Raw genomic sequence first — 20,453 nt, 5'->3', positions numbered from 1 at the left:
GACTCAACTTCTAAAATTGCTTACCTACTCACAGCCAGTTCCTCCTGCATTACAGCAAATGCAAAATGTAATTTTTGAAAGGAGAGTTGTATTCTGTAAAAGTAATCTACTCATTCATTTAGAAAGGATACATTAATTTTTTTGTAATACACATACACAAAAAACCCCAACACTCCTACCCATGGCTCACTTTTTAGAGATTTTATTCTGCCAGTTGTGAGGAAACCCATCCTACCTGTAGCCATCCAAAAGTCTGCTCTCTAATCTGACCTAGTCATCCAGGCTCCATGTTAAATCAATACAGAGATAGGCACCTTCAAAGACCAAGAGATTTAGATAGTGGGATGAGTATCTCAGCATGGAATGAATTGCCTGCAGAACTGCCTCTCTCTCTTCCCTCCCCATCCCAATTTATCTATAGAAGGAGCCTAGATGACTGATTGAGACTACATGCCTAACTTCTAGATTACTAGAGTCGGATAAGATGGATCCCACCCTAAACGTTTGACCTCTGAGACTGTTTCTGGCTATAAATAACTGTTATTTAAAATATACCACATGAAAAAGTGTTAAATTAATTAAAAACAAACACTTATTTTCCTGTGACACCTCCAAAGCCTGAAAACATTTTCCTATGCTCCAGAAAAGCATCTCAACAAGTTAATGCAAAACTGAAAAAACTTTGATCTGAGATGGTAGGAAAGCTCACTTACCTCCTTTCCTCTATGCATAAAAAAAAAGTAGGGGAGATTCAGACCTGGTAGTTTTAAAAACCTTAAAAAACATCTACATTTGAAAATCTCGCTAGAAGACACTTAAAAAACCACAAGTAGGTATTGGAACTTCATCAGGAGTGCTCCTGAAAATCTCATTAGTCTCCCACCTATATCTTTGGGAATCTCTTCTTGTCCTAAGAGTAACATTGTGCATGATCAAATAAGAGGCCTGCCAATTTATTAACTGCAGTTAATATCCCTTTTTTTCAATAAATCTTGGTTAAATGCAAAACATATTTTGGTAATTTTTCTCTATGTATCCATAAATTTCAAGTATTTTAGCAAAACACTAAAATGATAGTTTATACATTTCAATCAAATTTCAATTTCTAGCTAAAGATGAGCTCAGCACAAATCTCAAAACCTAACCATATCATAATTAATAAACAGTAATTCTTCATTTTTTGATGTCGTAAGTTGAATAAATGTCTGTTAACTTATAGTAGCTTCAATTTGTAAAGTTAAATAGTATTGCTCTGGGTTTTTTAAGAACCAAGAGAGGCGTAAAAGGTATTTGCATAACGTTTTAATACTTATACCAACAAATAAGCACAAACCCTTTCCTTTAGAAAAAGTCTGACAAAATTAGAGCACCTCTCACAAAGGCAACATATTTGGAAGCAAATAATTTGGGTTCTGTATCTCTGGCTTTATCTACTTCCATAACCAAATTCTCTTATCTTCTTAAGCATTCCCCAAATCATGACTGCTTTCACACAACCTCACTTATCTACGACAGGCAACCTACTTGTAGATATCACTGGCTCCTTTGGCCAGGCAACATAATTTCTACAAAGTTGGACCAGTCATTTGGTATGGAAATGCATGGGCAATGGGGAAAAAAATTCGACATTATTGCAAGTGACCATGTTCCTGCTTACAGTAAACAAAACATTTGTAGTTATAAGTTGGAATCAGAAGATTTTATAATGGCTGCTCTGTCCCTTGACTGCTAAAAGAGCAGTTCCCCAAAAGATTCTTCTGTGGGAGAGGAGATGTTAATTAATTTACCACACTGCAGGTAGAGTTTTAAGTCTTATGCTTTGTAAATATTGGTTAATTTCTTTTTTCTTTCCTCATTTCTATGGGAAAATGGAGATGGGAAGAGATTAGGCAAGTGGTTTTTTTAAGGGAAGCAGAAATAGGAGTAGGAACAGACTTGCTTATAAAGTGTCTACTCTACCTTTTGAAGACATTTCTTCTTAGTCCACAGTATCCAGTCTGTCTGGTTGCTGCACTGACTGAACCTGCATCTGCCAAAAGCAACGCAAAGTTGACAAACTTTTATACTAGAGGCCATTATTCCAACAGAAGCATTGCATGGAGGAGTGCCTTCCTTCCCAGTAGCAATTGTCTATGCCATGTTCTTCCACTTTTCATTTTGTCAGCATTCCTGCTGTTGCAATGGAAAAGTAGTAGTGGGGTAGTATTTTAGTTTTTCTTATCAATCACTGAAAACAGAGAGAAGTCACCTATAAAGTATACCTGCAAAGAAATTACAGACCGTCATTTAAGAATCACTGGCAAAAAATCTAACCTGGTTAATGAGGAAGAGCGTAACTCCTAAAGAACAAGCGTGACAAAAGGTGCACAATTCCCTTGTTAAAATTAGAATTTCACCACAAATAGTAAGAGGACAAGTAAATTTCTATTCCCTGCTCTTCTTTTGTTCACTAAAGTTCAGTATGAATTTGATGAAGATAAATTCCTTTTTTTTTTTCCTTAAGATACATAGCTATGAGCACATTATAGCCTGTTTCATTTCAGGTCAGCCTAGTTACAGGGTTAATACTATTATTCTGGGTAGATCTTGGAGTTCTCTATTGGGTCTGAAGTATCATAGTCTTACCTATTTCCAAAGCTGTGTGTGCAAGGTAGAATCACAGTTTACAAGAAACTAAGTGTGATAATAGCGTTATTGTCAGTGAGTAGCACTCTGAATAGTACTTTCAAAATAATTTTAAACTGACAAAGTATTATCTTGTGATGCTAATAGATTTTTTCCGTAGGACCAATTTACTAAAAGAAGCAGAAGGTTTGAGCTATCACAAAGCTGACACCAGAGCCTGCAAATACACTGACAAGGATGTGCAATGAAGTCTTAGGCATATATATATTAAGATAATTCACACAATTATCTGTTATAGAATCTTAGATTAATAGGTTACATTTAACATACAGCTCATATTTGAGATTAATATGCTATTATCACTTACCCTCAAAAACTTACACAAACAATATCTAAGCTCCTCTCAAAAACTTCCTAAGCTACCATTCTTTTCACTCCTAGCCGAGATCTGTCACGGTCTTCTACAAATAAAGTAACAAAGACTGGAAACCAGCCATTTACAGAAAGAGTTGAAGCATTGGGTAGGTCCGTGTATTTTGTAGACTAGGATTTAAGACTCACAGCAATATGAAATTTGTCTACATTGCATGTGTTGCAGTACTAACATATGGCGATGTTTTGGCTTGTAGTTGAGCCTGACTTCTTCCAAGCTGTTAACTTTCATCTTGCTGTTGTAGCTCTACAGAATGAGACACCCGAAAACGAAGAAACTAAACCTTACTCGCAAACACGAGACCAACTCTCATAGGAGCCTGACATCAGGGTCTCGGACAAGAACACCTCTTCTGCTCTTCGGGGGTTTTGTACATCAGACAGGTGTCACAAGTAACGCGCGGGCGAAGGGGCGGTAAAACGAGGGTGACGCTAGCCATGACGTTATTTCAGCCGCAAAGAACAGCTATGCACTCAGGTGTGTTTCGGTAGACCGAGAGAGGCTGTTGGAAGGCGACCTTCCCCGCGCACCCGCCTGCCGTAGCTCCCAGGCACGGGCTGACGCCGTGGCGCGCCCGTCTTCCCGCGGGAGACCAGCAACCCCACCCGGCCCCGCTCCCACCCGCCAGGCCCCCGCACGCCCGGCGGATCGCGCCTCGCTCCTCCGCGCCCCAGCGCGCAGCTACAGCGGCCGCCCTCCCGGCCGCTCGCCCGCGCAGCAGTGGAGTGGGGCCGGGCGGAGCCGCCCCGCCGCCACCCCCTTCCCGCATTCCGGGGGCAGAAAGCGCCCAGGGCCGCTGCCCCTTCCTCCACCGCCCAGGGGCCCGTGGGCAATCTGCCCCGGGCAGCCCGCCCACAGCCGGCAGCGCCCGCCGGGGGCCCGGCCCGGGGGGAAGGGCGGCACAGGACCGCGGGGAGGAGGAAGAGGAGACCGAGCCCGGAGCGGGGCCGCGGGAAGAACCGGCGGGACAAGGCCCACGCGAAACACAGAGCTGGCGGAGGCGCGGGGGGGGGGAGGGGGGGCGTGTCACGGCGGGTCTGCGAGGGAAACCAGCCCCGGCGAGAGGAGAACGCGGGTCCCGACCCCGCAGCGGCGCCCGCTGTCACGTGCGGCACGGGATCGCGCGCCCGCGCGGTTCCTGCGCCCCTCCCCGCGCGGGCCGTGCGCGCGCCTCCCGCCGCCGCCCCGCCCCCGGCTCTTCCCGCCTCGGCCAATGAGGAGGCGGCGGCGGTTAACCCCTGGCTGGGCGGCGCGGCGCGGGCGGAGCGGAGCAGGAAGCGCCGAGGGAAGGAGCCGGGGAGGCCGCCGCGCTGAGGAGGAGCGGGGGGTTGGGAGCCCGGCCGCCGCCGCCGCCGCCTTCGCCTCTTCCTTCCGCCGGCTGTGGGGAGCGAGGCGCGCGGGAGGCACCTGTCACAGCCGCCAGGGCGAGCGCGGCGTCCTCGGCGGTGAGAGGCGGCGGCGGCAGGAGAGGCCCGGGCACGGCACGGCGGCAGCCTCGGCGGGGCTGGCTGGGGGACGGCTGCGGAGATGATGCCGGTGAGTGGGAAGGGGTTGAGTTCGCGTCGTCGCTTTCCCGGCCTGGCGCCGCTCTGCCGGGCGGTGGGACGCCTTGCCTTTTCCTGCGGGGCCGGCGGCCGCGGCAGATGGAGCGCGCGGCGCCGCCGCCGTCATCCCCGCCTGTGCCCCGGCCAGCCGGGGCAGAGGGCGACGGTGCTGGGGAGACGCCGTCGGTCTTCCCGCCGGGGGTGGGGCCGCCGGTCACCGTCGTCTCTGGTTTCGGGGGGGGGGGGGGGGGGGGAACACGACCTACTCCCGCTCCTCCCCTCAGCGCGGGGCTGCCGCCCCCCTCGCCGGCCGAGCTGCTCTCGGCGTTGCACCGGCCGAGCTGCTCTCGGCGTTGCACCGGCCGTGACAGGTCGAGGGCCGCGTCCCCCCCTCCCCCGGCTCTGCCCTCGCGTCTGCCTGACAGGGCTCCTTCCACGCCCCCCCGGCGCCCTCCTGCGCCCGCGGCAGTTTCGGCGGGGGGCAGCGGGGAGCGCGGGTTTCGCCGTCCGGGTATCGGCCGGCGGGACGACCGGCTGCTGGCCGCCGAGGCCCGATGTGAGGCGCGGGTGGGTTTTCTGTGTTTGCGTGAGTGGGTATGCGGGGGGTGGGGTGGGGGTGTGTGTATGTTTGTTTGTTTTGGTTTTGCCCTTCCCCACACCGATTCTTAGCCGCCCGGGTGCGGGGAAGGGTTAAGCAGTCCCGGGGCAGGCGGCTCCGGCCCTTGGGCCGGTTGTCAGGAGAGTGCAGGCGGCAGCTTCATTTCAGCCTCGCCACCTCTGAGGGAAGGGTGATCTCCCTCCTGGGTTTCTGCCACCTCTTCTGTGAAACCGTCGCTTATTTATCGAAGATAAAACCTTTCATTTTCCCGCAAACAACCTTGATTGTCTTCTGTGACAGAATCTCCGTTTCCTTCCCCTCTCTTTCCCTCCCCCTTTCGCTGTGGCTGATGCAGTGGTCAGAAGAGAGTTGTTCTTGATGACTGTTGTTTTATGACAGGATCCTCTGAGACTTGAGTAATAAACAATTGCAGTCTTTTTGCTGATTTCTTTCAAACTGTTTGATCTCAAGTGTGGGTTTATGAGATACTCCCTTATGTGGGGTATCCCCCATGTTTTCTCTAATTCCAATAGAAATGAGCTTTTTATTTACAGTTCCTCTGCAGCGTTTGCAACCAAAGCACTGCAGCAGAATGCTTCTCAGTGAGACTATTACAGACATCTTTTACAAAATTTCATTGTTCTAACTTTTTTTAGTGACTGAGAGGAGGAAATAAATTGCTCAAACTAGATGTAAAATTTCAGATTGAAGAGTGCAGGTAGTGTTTAAAAAACAGGTATTATAACAGGCTTTTTAATATGACATGCTTTTTAACTTCCAACTGCTAGGTATCAAAATATTCTATTGATACTGTATAAGAATTTCAGTGCACTAGGCAGGCTGGAAACCAGCAACAGAGTTCATTGAGTTACAGGCTTGTTCCATAAACGTATGGATGTTAGCTTGTAAAAACAAAAACAAGGTGACTGTCAGCTTTTTCAGCTCCCATCACAACTTGGGTTATGCTTTACATACATAAAATTCTTACTGAAAACCTAGCATGCCAGTGACAGGCTAAGTCAGAACAAATGTATTTGCTTCCCATTACTAACCCGTGTGTGTGGGTTTCAGGCTAATGTCATAACTTCCGTAGTGCAGTGATTGACTTTTATAACAAGTTTTTTTTTTTTACCTACTTGAGTGTTTCTGCCAGTGTCTCATGTTACCTTCATGGTTGTTTAAATGTAGCAGTTGTTTGTGCTTATTGGAAGGTGTTATAAAATTCAGACTTCTTATGTTTTTAAACACTCTTCAAAGCATTTTTAATACTGATGGCTGAATTTTAATAAAAACAAATCACCTTGCTGCAATGGTAGTAATGTTGCAGATTAAAGCTTATTGAGTCTGAATCCTAAAATAATAAATATTTTACTTTTCTGAAGAGCTTTTAGATGCTGTTATGGACAGTCTGTCATAAGGTAGTCAGGAATATGTATATTTAAATGGACACTGTGACAGTGCCTTAAGTCTTCCTGTTTCTCATCCCAGCAATTTTATTTATGGACTGCAAGGATGAAAAAAACAACCCCATTTACTGGAATAATCAACATACAATATCAAAATAATGTGAACATATGGCTGTAGAACTGGACCAAATGTTTTGGGTTTTTTTACTTGAGATTTTGTATTCTGGAAAGGGAAAAGCTAGAGATGTAAATTGTTATATGATGGAATTCCTTGAATTCATATTCACAGAAGCTTTTTTCCTCCCTGATCCTGGTGTGGTTTATGGGGTTTGTGGTTTTTTTTTTTTTTTATAATTAAAAAAAGTATATAATAGCAGGAGGAGAGACTTTAATACTACTAGACTTGAACTGTTGTAACAAGTGGGTATCACTACAGTTTTGTGTCAAGAAATTAAAATGAAACGTTATCAAACTTTTCCAGTTTCTCATGACTTGCATTTATCAGATTTGAAGTAATTGATTGAGGCCATTTTTGGATTGGTAATTTTTTTACATTCTGTACAACCATTTTTAAGAATGAAGTCACATCTGAAGCACAGAAAATGGAATTATCTGTTTTCTCCCTTTCCTGTGTTTTTTCGATTCCGCGCCCCCCCCCCCCCCCCCCCCCCCCTTGGGGAACACGGTTACTTCTGAGAAGTTTTTATCAGTTACGATTTCATTTGTGACCAGGACACCACCCCCTCTGTTCTTTAGCATCCTTTCCATATAAGTTCATATTGTTTATTCTACTTTCTTTTTGAAAAATATAAGAATAACTACATTCTTGGTCCTGAACACAGTTGGGCTTCAAGAAGTAATAATGACATGGACTGCACTTTTCTCACCCGTTGTTTTTTGCTTTGCTGACAAGGCATGTCCATCATAACGTCTTTCTTTGCCTTCAGGACATAAGGGCTATGTGTATGATGAGCTTATGATGCTACACTGAATATCACCTCTACTAAGGAACTTACTAAAAGAGTTGCTATAAGTATGCCTTGAATATAGGGTTGATTTTTTTTTTTTTTACTGAAAAAAAAGGTTAGTATTTATTGCATTCTTAGAATAAAATGTGCAATCCCAGAGCTATGTGATATCCTTTCAAACAGGAAATCTTTTGGGTTAAAAGAGCCACGGTTTTATTTTGTTTGCAAAAATGTTGTGGATGTAGCTCCTCTTTCAGCCACATAATCGATAACCTGTTTGGAGGAGCCTAATTATTTTTTGGTTTTGTTTTTGTTTTTTTTATTCTGCCGCAGTAGGGTTTTTTTGGTGGGACTTTAGACTTTGTTTTTGGAAGAGTGTTGGAAATTTTTCCTTAAAGAATGCGATTAATGCTTTTTCTTCTTGGATGGTAGTTCCAAAATGGTCTCTGCTGACAAGTATTAGCCATATTCCTTGGACACTAGGGTGCAGACAAGAAAAAGCCACTTAGGAGGAGCACTGTTTTCCTACTTGCAAGGAGATACGGTGGAAGAAGGAACTGCTACAGCTACAGTTCCTATTTTTTACCTAAATTTTGGGTATCATTCTTTTACAGCATCTGTGAGGTAGCGTATCATGCCAAAGGCATAGAACTATGTAGGGTCTGTACACCATCAATAAAGTGATAAGAGAGGCGATGGTGGATGCTGTGTAAGAAATTGTGATGGACTGAATCTCTTAAGAGGAATAGTTAGTATTGCATATTCCCCTAGCACCTATTGCTGCAGAGCTTTCCTGGTTTTGCCTTTAACGTAATTGGGAGAAATGAGCATCAGTGAGGTTGCAGCCAGCATTCGCATTTTTGAATGCATCTAGGAGGAACCTTGTGGGACTTTGTGCGAGGCTTATGTCAAAGACTTGTTGGGCACGATCAGGTGGATGTGTTTGGTTTTTTAATAGAAGTGAGAGTGAAAAGTTTGGAGAGTGTATAGTGATTTTTTTTTTTTTTTTTTGGTCTAGTTAATTTTATGTGACACTGCAACTCATCTCCAAAGATGACCATGACTGATGCATGTTTTATGTTATACTAGACAATATACAAGTGGATCTTGAGTATTACAGTGTGCATTAATATCTTAATTGCTACACATGTTCCTGACCTATGAAGACAGATAACATGACTGATAAAACACAAACCAAAGATGGGTATCTGCAGTAGTTATTTTTGAATTAAGCTATCTTCCAGGTGAATTAAGAAAAAGGGTTTTTTGTTGGGGTTTTTTGTTGTTTGGTGGTGGGGTTTTTTTTCAAATGAGTACACACTTGTCTTGTATTCAGTCTAAAACCTTTCCCAAAAAGTCCAAGTGAGCATTGCTTATTCATAATCTAAAACCAAAATATTTTCAAATCATTGTACACTGTTCTCTTCCCTTAGGAAGGTCACTACTAATACAATTCTATGTTGTGAAAGTCTAAAGGAAGATGTGTCATTTTAATCCACTTAAATTAATATTAGGAATTTCCAGTGATGTTGAGATAAAATATATTGCAATTCAGAGCTGTATAGTTATCGGCAAAACTGATATCATCCTTGTTTGCTGAATAAATCTGAACTGACTGTAGAGAATAATTTGCAAGTTTATCAGCCATTATTAATGAAGTTATTTATTGCAGCAAAGCTTAAAGGCCATTTCGTGGCTTTTTGGATCATGTCACTGTGGTTTTTAGGGTGACAGAATATGTCCTATTCTGTGGTAAAAATAAGTTCATCAGCTTCACCATGTCAATGAAAAGTACTATTTATAGGCTACTCTAATTGAATATTTAAATATATTTAATAGATACATGTGGATTCTAATGAAACATATGAGAAAATTTTAAGGGAAAGGGTACTCTCTATTAGTTTCTCTTCATATATTAACATAGATTATATTGTTGCCCATTGCAGACTTCAGAGAGAATAGGTATTTATTTGACAACAAAATTCCGTTCCACCAGACCAAGTTATATTAATCTAATAAATCCAAGTTTGATGTGAAATATATTATATAAAAAAAATCTAGCTTATTTTATTTATATTGAGATCTCATACAGCTGTGGAACAGCCCCTGTTATGCTAAGAGTTGTCCATACATAGAATAAAGACAGTGCCTTTTTTTGAAGAATTTGCAGTCTAATGCTTGGTTTTAAAATCAAAGTTCACATTTATTATCTTTTTAAACATTCAGGGTGTTTAGATCTAATTTTTTTTGTCCTTACAAGCTGGAGGCATCTTCAAAAACAAAAAATAATTGTTGAGAATGGAGGTTTGAAGAAGCAAACAAATTATTGCCTAACTGGGGGGGGGGGGGGGGGGGAGGTGTCTTGCTCCCTTTCCATCATGACTCACTGTTGGAATTTACAAGTCTTACGTGTTTGTCTAAATTAAAAGCTTAGTATTACTATACATTAATTACTAGCACAGGATAGCTCAAAATACTTTAACTGAATATGCTAGCCTGGGATATGGAAGATTCATTCTTAGGCTTGTGTCAGACCCCATTAAAGTGAGATTTAAAAAAATTGTTTTTTTTCTTAAATTGGAATACGATAGTAGGTGATTTCAAATATCTTTAAAATCTTCCTTCACTTATGAACAGCTTTTCCATCAATCTTGAATCCAGTGTCTCACTGATTCTTAAATTATAAGATTTTTAAGTAAATAAATATTATAAAATATTAACACTTAAGGTTGGTACATTTTTCTGGTAGTTTGGAAATATGTCACTAGAATTAATTAAACTTGGAAGCACATAATAATCTCTAATGTATTAGGCAATATATCTGTGGAACATACTCAATGTTTTGAGCCTCTGAAAGCAATTTTTTTATGACAGACAATAATAGAATAATATTGTGCAATAACACACCATCTTTCAGAAGTAGATTTGTGTGTCAAGCGCAACAATGCTATCAGGAGGAAAAAGCATAAATTCTATAGTAACTCAAAGGACAAACAAGAATATGAACTGCTTAGTGGAGGAAAAGAATTATTTTGAACATCAATTTTCAGTCACTTTACCTAGATTTTAGGTCACTATTTGTTTTCTTAAATCTTGCTTAGAAGCAAGTACGTGTAATCTTGCTTGTATCAGAGAGTGCAGGTTTATCACTGTGGTGCAGTAGGATGTTGGAGCAACTGAATTCCTTTCAGGGCTGAGGTTTCACAATAGGGATGAGCTGGGTTAACCATTTCCTGTGGCCGGTGAAAGAGGCTCTGTTTCCTCTTCCTTGCTGCTCATTCCCACCATTTGCTTTGAATGGACTGCACTGCTTGTCTCAGTATACTGATCCAGGTCACTAACAATGTAAGAAATAGTTGTATCCAAAGAATGCTGAAGAGATATATGTACTCGCACATATGTGTGTGTGTGTGTATATATATATGTATTTTGCCAGACTAGAGCGTTAAATCAGCTTACATTGTGACTATTGTATTGTCTATGTTGATAGAGGAGGGAGCAGACTGCTTGGCTGAGATCTGTAATGGAGAAGGGCATAGAGCAGTGGAATCTCTCCCTTTCAGTATTTTTGTTTATTCAGTTTAGTTTATTGTGGAGGTGTACCCCAGGTCACATATTTTGAATTTTGTTCTCTGGCTATTCAGCAGATGAGTAGAACAGTGAAATGAAACTAAAGATCTCTGCGGTGCAGTAATGTTGTTACTTCAGAGATAAGTTATAGTTTCACCAGTTTTCACATCTTTATTGGGTATCCAGTAACACTTTACATTTTCCCTGAAACAGAAGGAAGGAAGGGATACTGGTTTTTTGGTAAAATGTGTGGTCTTTGAGGAAATCTTGAGATACAAATATAAAGTTGGGACCAAAAAAAAAGGCAAAATGATGAAGCTTGGGTGGCAGCTGCTAATCTGCCATGTTTTTTTTCCCCCACTTTGCAATATTGCATTCCTTCTGATTTCTGCCCGTTATTTCCTTATACTCGAAGATTCATAATTTAGCCTAGTTCTTCAGTAGTGGAAGTACAATTAAGATTTTTTTTTAGTTTCCAATTCATTGCTTTGCTTAGCAGCAGAATTCTATTTATGTGTGAGGAGACTTTAGTTAGAAAACTATTTTATTTAAGGAATTCCAACTCCAGTAGGAAGCAATCTAATCTAAACTTGCATATGTTGCAGACACTGTATTTAACCTATGTATCCTTATGTCTACTTTGACAAAAGGATTTCAGCTTTCACATGACTAAACTATTGTTTGTAAATTGAGAATGGGGGAAACTGAGGCTTCAGTTTTGTGTGGGTGAACCTGATGTAACTGCAGGGGCTGCTGTAGGCCTGCCTCCCTGCTGCCCTCTCTCTTATATTGGCTCTGGTATTTATCTGATTCTGTGCTGAGCTGTTTCAGGATGCGAACTCAGCAGGAAGTTGCTTGTTGCTTGCCATTTTTTTTTTTTTCTTCAGGATACTTTTCTGCCAGCTGAGCGCACTGAAACCAACTCAGTGCAGGGTCAGATAAGCACTGGAACCAGCACAAGAAAGGGCAGTGTGTAGATTGCAGGAAGGATGTAATCAGTTTTATCAGTTTAGGTTGTTAGGATTTTTCAGCCTGAAACAACGCTGTGGTGGTGAATGAATATGGTGAGATATATCTAGATGATTTTGGTATGTAATCCATGTCCCAAGTGGTAAAGAAGAGTAACTTCCCTGCTCTCTGAAATCAAAACAAGAAAACAGTACAGTGCCCAAGGTCTCTACCAGGCTGATCTAGGAGAATTTCTCTAATCCCAAATCCCATGGGTTGACCCCATGCACATAAGCATATTTCATTGACTAGCATCTGAATTAATTCTGTGTTCTACTCTCCTGGGAGCCAATTTTTGACACTTCAAGACCAGCAAACCTTGCTCTTCTAAAAACCAGAATGTATCTGTCCAGACCTGCTAAGGTGAATAGCTGAGAATTGTTGAGAGTTATAGTATTAGATGAAAAAAGCACTAGACAGGGCTGCGTTATTAATATGTGGAGAAAAGTATTGCCTGCATTGCTCTCTGATGTTTAAAGGAAAAGAAATAGGGCGGTTTGAGACTAGCAAAGTTTACCATAGCCATTAAGTACAGGCTTACCTGCATATAAATTTTTTTTTTTTAATTTCTCAAAGAATCTTGGTTAAGTGTTAGTTTAAAAATAACAGGTACAGTTTAAGTTGAGGAGACATACTTTGAATGCATGTTTGCATGAGAAAATCCTTTTCTAATCCTGTTTCCTAATGCAATTTGTCTAATTTATGATTCAAGACAGTGCTGCACCTGTTGGCATTCTTACTTCTGTTCTGAAGGTGATACTTACAGTACTTTCAAAATAGTTCAACCTCTTCTTTCCTACCTCCTCCTCTGCCCATGCTTACTACTTTAAAAAAAAAAAACAGGCTTAAGAAAGTGTATCTGGCTATCTTGTAAAATCTTAACCAGTGTGTTGGTCAAAACCTGACCTGAATCTATCCCATCTAGCCAAAGATAGGGGTTTTCAAATTACTTAAATTCAAAATGTTGTCATAATATGTCTTTAGTTACTAATGTCTCAATCACTTCATTTGAAAAGATACAGAATAAGGAGAGGATATTCGTGCATTGTTATGGTATAATTGATGTCTGTAAAATGGTTGGCAGGCTGTTAGCATTTTGCAGAGAGAAGAATGTGATAGCCAGAGCATATACTGTGTGATGATGTGGGCAGCATAGGAAACTAGTATCTCTAATAAGTTTAAACAGTTCAACTAGCGATTACTTGCCTGAAACTGTAAGTTACCCGCTGACAGCTTAGCTAACTTATTATTTGGGCATCTGAGAAAGTACTAGCATCTATGAACTGACAGCCATTTCATACAAATCCTGTAAGAAATTTTTATAGTACATGGCTATGTTAGATACTTAGCTTAGTCAAATACATACTTAGAAATAGTCAAACAGGGTTCTTGGTGTTATTGCTGTTCAGATACATTGACAGAGAAGTGGTTAGATTTTCCTCCTGTGTATTTAAAAACAGGAAGTTCTTGGAATTGAAATTTTGGATTATTCTGCAGGCTAACAAATGGGTTAATTGCTATTCAGGCTCCAAACAGTTGGACTGTATGTACACTTTGGGAGATTATTGAATTCTTGAAACAGTGTCTTATAAAAATAAACTATGAAACTCATCTCTGTGTGCAGCTTCATCTCTGCATGCAGCTCTGAATGTCTCAGCATGCCTGATGCTTAATTTCCTTACGGAGTGCTTTATTGTCCCAAATTATGTAAATTTCAGAAAATTTTAGCTGCAGGTCTGAATCATGTACTTCTGATAGTGGAAAACAGATCTGTAATGGTTGACCTCCTTTACACTTCTAAATCATGTCAGGATCAATGCAATTATTTTAAAACCATATCACATGGATTGGTGTCTATTCTACCCCACATCACTTGGAAATCTTTTCAGTCCTTTTTCTGAATAGTTTCTTGGTGTACTAACAGTGCAATGTATTTACCATTTTATTGTCATTTATCACCACTTCAGCAAGAGCTTATTGGATATGGGAATATGCTATAAAAATCCAAGCTTTACATTGAAACAAATCACTTTCAAGTCTGTTGCTTGCAATGCCCCTTCCCCCCCCCCCCGCCCAATTCCTGACTGCAGCACTTTATTTTTACTTTTTTTTTTTTTCAGATGGTGGAGAGCAGTAGTATTTGTTTTTGTAGCACTGATAGGAGCTAAAGTGATGAAGGAGGTTTAAATCAGTTTAAACTCTGAATTATAAACTGCTTTGTTTACCCCAGCGTGATTTTGGAGTCCAACTCAAATACTTATATTGGAATAATTAATTCATGTATCAATTACTGTGCTTCTGCTCATTTTTAGCTAAACATAAAGAACATTTGAATTTGATTCACTTTAACATTTACCAACCTTTACGCTACTTTGATATCCTTTTTACAGTGGATTTTTTGTATTTATAGTACAAAATTATAGTCTGAAAAAATACTTTAAAGGACATAAAAGACACACTAAATAAGAGGATTTACTATACAGTGTTTCTGATACGGTATTTTTGTGTTTCTGGGTGGTTTATAACATTCAACATAAGAAATCTTTGTGATTTGAGCCTTCAGTGCATTACTGGATTACCCCCATTTACTGCTGCTCCCTTCCCCCGGTCCTCTGAAGCTACCAAATACTGCTCAGTTGGCTCTCTCAGTTCTGAAGAACTGGGAAGCCTTGGCACAAAATTACAAGTAAGCTTGATCTGGAGTGTGCATGTACTTGCCTGTTTCTTTTCAGAAGCAGGAAAAAGCTTTTGGTCAGCTTTTTCTTATTATCTCACAAATGATACAGAAATTTTTCAAGCAGTGAGGTCTCAACACCCTCTTTTCTTCCAGTGCTCAGGGATGAGAGTGTTCTGATTGTGTCTGAATTTCTTTATAAACCTTTTGTCTTCCTTTCCCCACCTGAAGTGGGGACTAAAGTCATTCAGTCATCCTCCTTGTTCTGTTGAGTACTGCAGTTTTCTTGTGAGAAAAGATGTCTTTAAATATGTGAAAGAATGCAAAAATGTGAATGTTGCTATGTATGTTTTTATATATTGGTGTCTGTAGTCATACTGGAATAAACAGTCTAATATGCTGGGGACTTAGGGATGCTACTGTGTTTTTAATTTGGAGGGCAGTTGGTAAAATCCCTTCCATACACCCCAGCCCCACACCCACCCCCAGAAAAGAGCATCCTAACCACAATTTCTGTTTTGATTGTATGTATTTGAACATATGTATTTGACATGTTTAAATCAAATTCTTTTTCGCTTTTATTTTCTTTACCGTGTGATTGGAAAAAGGAAACACGCTCACCACAAATCATACTCTGTATAGGTTATTGAGGGTACAGTTGTTATAGTGTAATACAACATCACTGTGTTTAACTCAGTAAAATAGATTTAAGAAATACATTAACTTAGTTGTCAGTTTACCTAAGTGGAAGTGGTAAGTAAACCTAGGTACCTGTCTCATTAAGTATTATTAATTTACAATGACCTGGGAAAAATCAGATATTTTTGTTGGTGGTGGTTTTGTGTGTGTTTGGTTTGGGGTTTTTTACTTTTCCCAGTATTATCTATGGATTTTTGATTGATCCTACTGGAGAAACTGAAAGAGAATGTATAGAAAACAAACAAGCTGGGTTTTTAAAAATCTTTATCTTGTATGCAAATTATAACATGTTAATTTTAATCTGGAAATAAGGTGTCTGTTTAAATTAATTTTCCACAAATGTAGAAGAGCTTAGCTTAGAGGGCCTCTGTGCAATCGTGCACATTTGTAGTTAAGCATGTTCAAAATAAGTAAATTATACATTTGCATATTAGGCATTTACAATATAGCTTATATAGCAGGAGGAAAGAAGTGAAAATAGTGAGAGGGTAAGATAGGGTGGCAAAGTAGAACAAAAGTTATTAAACCAAAAAACCCTTAATTTAAAGTTAGTGATACCCTGCATGCGGTGTTGTATTTTATTCCTTCTGAACTCTTGCTTTTCTTTATATTTGTCTATTGCTTCTCTGTGTATTCTTAGTTGCTCACATCCACCAATTTTAAGCTATAGCTTTATGTCAAGTAATTTTCCATTTTGTGTAGATATGTGATATAAAGTTGTGTACATTTTAGGGAATTATACTTTCAGTTTCACTTTTGTATTCTTTTTCCTACATCATTCCATGTGGTTTTCAGAGGTCATGAGTGACTTCATGTTAAAACACCTTAGTAAGATCATAGACTGCATTTACTTTCCTACTGAGTGATTTACATAATCTGCAGATACATAGGTTTGCTAAATACGAGCTTTGTCACACAGGGCAAGTCCTCTTGGATTTTACATGGTTTTTCCATTTAATGCAGGACCATAACTTATGTCTATGAAATACTGCATGTACCTTGCCTCCTTCATTTAGAACATTCAAAACCTCTTTACATTTTTGGGAGGAAAATCCCCTTGTTTCTTTAATTTAGGATTTTGAGGCTTATAATATAAGCAGCCAGAGGTTGTGGTATCCTTATCTGTCTACGTATATCCTAGATTTCTATTTACCTACCTAACAGTAACAGTTATAAATCAGTCAGCCAAATAACTGCACTGGATCAGATAACTCAATACGGAGACAATACATCTATGGACTGTATGAGAGAAAGTAAGGGGCTACACTGTGCTTGTATTGTTTTTATTATTTATCTGATGTAACAAACTACACACAGGTGTTTTCAGTTATTTCAGAAGGGAGGATGAGAGGATAAAAGGGAAGTTCAGTGACACCTATGTTTATTTTAGTTCACATTCTTCTTTTGAAAGAACCCTATTATCCAGTAGGGATGGCAAGCTTTAGAGTTGGACCGTCCCATATATTTCTGGTCTAAATGTGTATGTCATGCCTTTCTATTGTAGGTAAGGCTTTTATAAGTTTGGGGGCTTTGTTTAGAAGAATTCAGCTGGTAGCCATAGTTGGAAGAGTGGCACAATATGTGTTAATATAGGCCCAGCTTTTCCTCTCAAATATTTATTCATGTGATACAGTTTGTTTTTCTGGCAGATAAAGATACAATCTGGTTTTGGAGAGCAACCAGATTAGATTTTTCCACCCTTCCAAATCAAAACAATCCTTCCCTTTTAAGAAATATCCTCCAGCTTCTCATTTATTTAAAATGTTCTCAGTTGCTAACAGGTTAATTTTTTTAAGTTGCAGCATTTTATAAGTCTGAAATTATTCTACCAATTATATTCTCAATAAACCTCTCAACGTAATACATGTTTGCTGAGGAGGAAGGAATACTGCATGGGATTGGAACATTTTTGTTACCAACAAAATGCGTTAAGGGAGGACAGTACTATTTCTGAATGTTGAAGCAGGCTAAATATGGAATCTTACTAGCTTTTTCTTCTCTGCTGCTGCTTGTAGGGAAGGCTAATGTAACGATTCTGTGGCTCACAAATGAAGCTGAGAACCCCCTACTTTTCCCTTCCTGCAGTGAATGTGTACGGTGCTACACAAAAAATGTAGCTCATAGCTCTGTTTTAAGAAAGATGGGTTGTTCAGGTTCTGTTGATCTTTCATAGTACGGGTTGGATTCCCCCCCCGCCCCCTTGGGTCACTTGCTCACTCTTTCTCTCCATTTTCTCTATTAAGGGAATGGATCAGGCTGGAGAGTATGCTTTGCCCCTGCAATTGTAGAGTAAGAGCTAAATGCACTGTTGGTGCCTTCTCTCTGTCTGTTCCCCACTCTGGATCCTGTATAGTGTTGACAGGAATGATGATAAACATTCGCTGTCCCTCGACATGAAGAGGCAATCAGAAATGTAGTTTACCGTTTTATATTCTCTGCTGCTTGAATTACGTCCAGCAAGAAGACAGACTTTGCCAAGAATGGAGTAGTGCTTGAACTATAGTATTTTTAGGCATAAATACGTGGTGGATTTGTTGTTGTTGTTTGTTTTGTTTTTAAGCTGGTTGGTCTTTTTAAGAAAATGTGTCGTGGAAATGTCTTTTGATAGTTGTTAGGATCATTTGCTCTTGGAACTTCTGCTCGTATCATTGCCCCCTTCAACAGGAAAATCACTTCTGTCTCTTCTGAGACAGTCAGAGCCTTATATGTGAATTTATTTAAGATGAATACTTACTGTTTGTCATTATTATAATAGCAAACAAGGATTACTATTGCACAATGAGAGGATAGCAGAACTCCTCTACTGCAACCTTGCCTAATTAGGTGAAACTTGATCTAGCCTATCTTGTTCCTGTCACAAGTGTGGCCTGTCTTGTTTCTTTACAACATCTTATCACTGCTCGTCATTACTGCTTGAGTTCATATGCCAGTAGACCAAAAATACTCCATTTAAGTAGTTTTTCACTGTAGTTCTTGCACAGAAACTGTTCTTAGATTTTAGCTCTACACAATATTTTTATATTCACTGCTATTTACAACTGTCCACATGAAGAATATTTTAAGGATGGTTCTTCAGAATATTATAAAAACATCAAAAGAGAAATCTTGGCTACCAGAAAAGGCTGGACTTCACTCTAAAAACTGGACAAAAGACAGAATTACAAAAAAGAAGGTGGGATTAAATTGCTTTTTGTTTATTTGCTGTAAAATTAAGCATTTGGGGATTTGTTTTTGTAAAACTGAACAGTGTGTCCTTTTAGTGGGTTAGAGTGTGCGTATGTGGGATTTTTACTCGAAGATCAGAGATTATTGCCTTATATGGGTTTCTTCTGTATATGAAATGTCTGGAATTTTTAATTTTACCTTGCATAAGTTATTTGATTTCTTAATTATTATTATTTATGTTTTCTGATTCAGCCAAAGTGGAGATCTAAGAGTAAAACAGAACAGCTTTTAATTTTTAAATCTGCCATTTAAAAACTAAAGAAATGCACTGGAAAGAGTTATTTTCTATTATGTGCAACTTCCACTCTGATGGAAGGAAAACTCTGCAGACTGCCTGTTGAATCCTGAAGGATGTATTCACTTCTCACTTTTTATATTTTTGCCAAGCCAGATAACATTACAACTAAGATTGAATGGTTGGTATTCCCTGAAAGCAATGCACTAAACAATCGGTATTTTGTTAATACTTTCTGCTCAGTGGGAGAAAGCTGTGGCAGTCCCTTCTTATTTTGCTCTATTGAAAATAAAAGAAAAGAGTAGTGCTGATTCCAGTTGCAATATTACATATGGGTGTGTGTCTGTAGATTTCATAAAACTTGCTCCTTGTTTGTAAAATGAAAAACTGACGTTCGGTGCTGCAAATCACCTTTATTCATTGACAAAAAGGACAATGTCTTTAGTAAAAATGCTATGTTGGTTGGTTGGTTTTGTTTTGTGGTTTTGCTTTTTTTTTTTGTTGGGGTTTTTTTTTGTGTTTTGTTGAAAAGTTGTAAATGAAAAGACACAAATGTCTGTCTTTGTATCCTATACTTTTTTGATGAGATTATTTTCAATGCAGTAGGTAGGTCAGGCTTTTCTGGAATTCAGTGGATTTTGGATGACTTTGCTGTAGCTGTTGACAAGGTCGAACACAAGACTGTAGAAACATCAGCACCTCCCTTTCCTTAGCCTTGGCCAAAATATTTTTAATAATTTCAGAACACTCAGTTCTGTGATACAAATTGTGGGACACTCTTGTTGCATGTGGACTTTGAAGATTAAGTTGTCTTTCAGGAAAATTAACCCAAAACGTCATGTTTAACCCTGCTTCAGTTTTGCCTTGTGTTGTCAGAATGAGCTTTCTTTCAAAGTAAATTACAGTATTGCTAATCCCAATATGCAAAAACCTTGAATAGGACTTCTCCCCATATTCCCCACACAGTAAAAGTAAAATAGTCTTTTTTTTTTTGTTGTCTTTCATATCTGTCATCTGGTTCTTGAGTCTTTGTGGGGGTGTCCTGTTTTGTAGGGTTTGGGGTTTTAGGGGTTTTGTGTGTGCGGTGTACGGTTTTTTGGGGGTTTGTGTGGAGTTTTTTGGTTGGTTGTTTTTTTGTTGATTTGGGGGTTGGGTTTTTTTTTAAGCTGTTCCTTTTGATGAATGCAACTTTTTTTTTTTTTTCCTGACTGGAAAGCTGAGATTCTTATGTAATAAAATGATCTCTGAAGCTGAGTCATGTTGGATTAATTTAATTTTGTTTTTAATTTATTTTAGCCAGTTCACCTGAGTTTACTGCATATTTTACAGCACTACGGTTGCGTTGTTATTCAGCAACATGTCTTTGCAATGATTTGGAAAGTAAAATATTTAATAATATTTTTAAACATATTATTCATATCTCATCAGCTGATGAAATGAAATGGGCAGTTAATATATTAGGACTGTT

At 39.7% G+C, this 20,453-nt stretch overlaps 1 protein-coding gene across 6 annotated transcripts in view; it reads left to right on the top strand.

The window, feature by feature from the left end:
• Positions 1–4,342: 4,342 nt before the first annotated feature.
• PPP1R13B (protein phosphatase 1 regulatory subunit 13B) overlaps positions 4,343–20,453 on the top strand; it is a 73,307-nt gene continuing 57,196 nt past the window's right edge. For 3 of the 6 annotated variants that reach the window (XM_052783302.1, XM_052783297.1, XM_052783301.1), the window contains exon 1: positions 18,575–18,697. In XM_052783302.1, the coding sequence (XP_052639262.1) occupies positions 18,590–18,697 (108 nt within the window). In that variant the 5' untranslated portion in view covers positions 18,575–18,589. Of the gene's footprint in view, positions 4,595–5,049; positions 5,170–18,556; positions 18,698–20,453 lie in introns of those variants that run through there. The other 3 variants (XM_052783299.1, XM_052783300.1, XM_052783296.1) reach the window with 3 other exon arrangements.

This window comes from Harpia harpyja, chromosome 3 (assembly GCF_026419915.1).
Source record: "Harpia harpyja isolate bHarHar1 chromosome 3, bHarHar1 primary haplotype, whole genome shotgun sequence".
Lineage (NCBI taxonomy): Eukaryota > Metazoa > Chordata > Aves > Accipitriformes > Accipitridae > Harpia > Harpia harpyja.
Note: the sequence above shows the minus strand (reverse complement) of the source record. Positions and strands in the feature narration are given on the sequence as shown.